The 2,597-nt window shown below is 48.4% G+C and overlaps 1 protein-coding gene across 1 annotated transcript; it reads left to right on the forward strand.

The window, feature by feature from the left end:
- Positions 1-244: 244 nt before the first annotated feature.
- LOC103078910 (keratin, type II cytoskeletal 6A-like) lies at positions 245-2,542 on the forward strand (the record flags this gene model as incomplete). Its single annotated transcript, XM_082930892.1, is given in 5 exon segments — positions 245-304; positions 449-544; positions 671-835; positions 1,314-1,439; positions 2,264-2,542. Coding segments are annotated over 5 exon segments (702 nt in total), but the record flags the coding sequence as incomplete, so codon positions are not given.
- Between the last annotated feature and the right edge of the window lie 55 nt (positions 2,543-2,597).

Consider the following 2,597-nt stretch of genomic DNA (forward strand, 5'->3'; position numbering starts at 1 on the left):
GTCCATGGAAATGAAACCACAATTCTTGCCTAAACACAAACCCTGAAGAACAAAAGGACCATACAGGTGGATGGGGAGAGTAAAGATGTAAACAATTTAGGGACCACAGAATTCATCTTTTAGGCTTACTGGCAGGAAAGCTCCATTTGGATATATCCATTGTGGGAAGTTGGGATCCCAGGCTGCCTTTTCTGTATCATCTTCATCACTGACTCAATTAGGTTTTACACTTTCTAATTCCAGATACGAAGATGAAATCAACAAGCGCATGTCAGCAGAGAATGAATTTGTGAATCTGAAGAAGGTGAGATGAGTAAGATCAGGGGTTCATGTTTCTTTGCTGAAGGAGAGGACTCTGAGAAAAGAATAATCAGCGAGACTAAAGGAGGAGCAGACTGGGAAGGAGGGCTTGGCTCATCTGATCCCAAGTTGTTGGTTTCTTCCCCAGGATGTGGATACTGCTTACATGAATAAGGTTGATCTACAAGCCAAGGCAGACGCTCTCATGGATGAGATCAACTTCCTCAGAGCCCTCTATGAAGCAGTAAGCATCTTTCCACACTCTGCTTTATTGACTCTAAAGAGATTTGCAAAGGATGGAAAATCTTAGGCTTGGGTACCTCTGTAAATGTCATGGGAAAAGAGAATCTGACGATTTCATGTTCTGCAGGAACTGGCTCAGGTGCAAACCCACGTCTCAGATACTTCTGTCGTCCTCTCCATGGACAACAACCGCACCCTGGACCTGGACAGCATCATCGCTGAAGTCAAAGCCCAATATGAGGAGATCGCTCACAGGAGCCGGGAGGAGGCCGAGTCCTGGTACAAGTGCAAGGTGAGCAGTGAGGGGGAAGCTGATGAAGAATCCCTGTACCTCCTCCCTGAAGACCAGCAAGGCTTCCCGAGACTTCACTCGGGAAATCTACATCTAGGAAGCGGGGCTCCTCTCAAAGAACGTGTACCCTGAACCAACAGAGTAGATCTTTACAGTATTTATGTCCAAGTCTAGTAAGTCAAAGAACCTAAATGTAGGACAAGAGCTACCATAGATAAAGGCCAAGGGATCTTTGCTTTAGCTTCACCCTGATGCTGGTTCTCAGAAACAGTACAGAGGATGTTCTGGTCCTGAAGAGAGCCAGGCAGTCAGTGGTCCTACCAAGGGTGGTGTGTGATGGGTGTACAGTGTCCATGACCTTGTAACACCAATTTTCTTAAAACGCCTTGTGGAGGAACCATTAGTTTCCATTTGTGAAAACCTTGATTAGTGTCCTGTGAAGCCCATGAACACCATCCTCTCTCCCTCTGGTTTACAGTACGAGGAGCTGCAGGTTTCGGCGTTCAGATATGGGGACGACCTGCGCAACACCAAGCAGGAGATCTCTGAGATCAACCGCATGATCCAGAGGCTGAGATCTGAGATCAACCACGTCAAGAAGCAGGTATGGTGGGGACCATGGAGGAGAAAAGCATCCTTTCCTTCCTAGACCACCAGGGATCATCAACCACCATGTAGGGAATTCCTGGGCACTGAGGGAACAGCAGGGAGGGGAGGACATGTACTTCCTCCCTTAGTGAGTTCCCACAGGTTAGAGAGATGGATCCCAACCCAAGAGCAGGAAACAAACGCATGACAGGACCAATCCCGACTGCTCAGTGGTACAGAGATAAGGTCTTGAGGCGCTGAAATGAGATTCCATAAGAGGAATGATTGATTTGGGAATGCAAGACACAAGTTGGCAAAGAAAAGGTCAGGCCAGAAAGTGTGAGGAAGGTTGCTGCAAATATGCTCAGATTTGATGTAAAAAGAAGGTGAGAAAAGACACAGGACAAATGAGGGTTTTCCAAAAATGTGAAGTGGAAGGAAGGCAAGGTCACAACAGTTTAAAGTGAAATCATCTCCTTACTGTGGGTGTCTGTAGTTTTGTGTGAGTTAGTGTGCACCCACATGAACTTACCCAAACTGCCAGTATTCAGAAGAAGCCAGTGGGTCCATTTCTTCCAATGTCCCCTGGTCTTGGGTCTGCTGTAGTGTCTTCCAGCAGTCACCACCTTCATCTTCATTAGGGTGATTAACACAGAAGCGCATAGGGAGCTCCTAGCCTAGTTCAGGTTTGCAGAATGGAAAAAGACTGGACAAAACGTATCAAACCTCCTTTTCCATGGAAGCTGGGCTCTAGAGCTCTTCCTCACTGGGAAAGAAGAACCATGGTTCATCTCCTCAGGAGTCCAGATTGCAGGTTCATCTGCCCATCTTCCCCTCTAGTGCACCAACCTGCAATCCGCCATCGCCGATGCAGAGCAGCGTGGGGATATGGCCCTCAGGGATGCCAAGAACAAGCTGATCGAGCTGGAGAATGCCCTGCAGAAGGCCAAGCAGGACATGGCGCAGCTACTGAGGGACTACCAGGAGCTCATGAATGTCAAGCTGTCCCTGGACGTGGAGATCGCCACCTACAGGAAGCTGCTGGAGGGCGAGGAGTGCAGGTGAGTAACTCACACAGCCTCCTCAAACATCTGGGTCCGTCTCCAAGGTGTCCAGCCAGTGAGCACCAGTGGAAGGCACTCTAGTCGTGGCCATAATGCCACTCCCAGAAAAC

This window comes from Lipotes vexillifer, unplaced genomic scaffold (genome assembly GCF_000442215.2).
Source record: "Lipotes vexillifer unplaced genomic scaffold, Lipotes_vexillifer_v1.1 C27048177, whole genome shotgun sequence".
Taxonomy (NCBI): domain Eukaryota; kingdom Metazoa; phylum Chordata; class Mammalia; order Artiodactyla; family Lipotidae; genus Lipotes; species Lipotes vexillifer.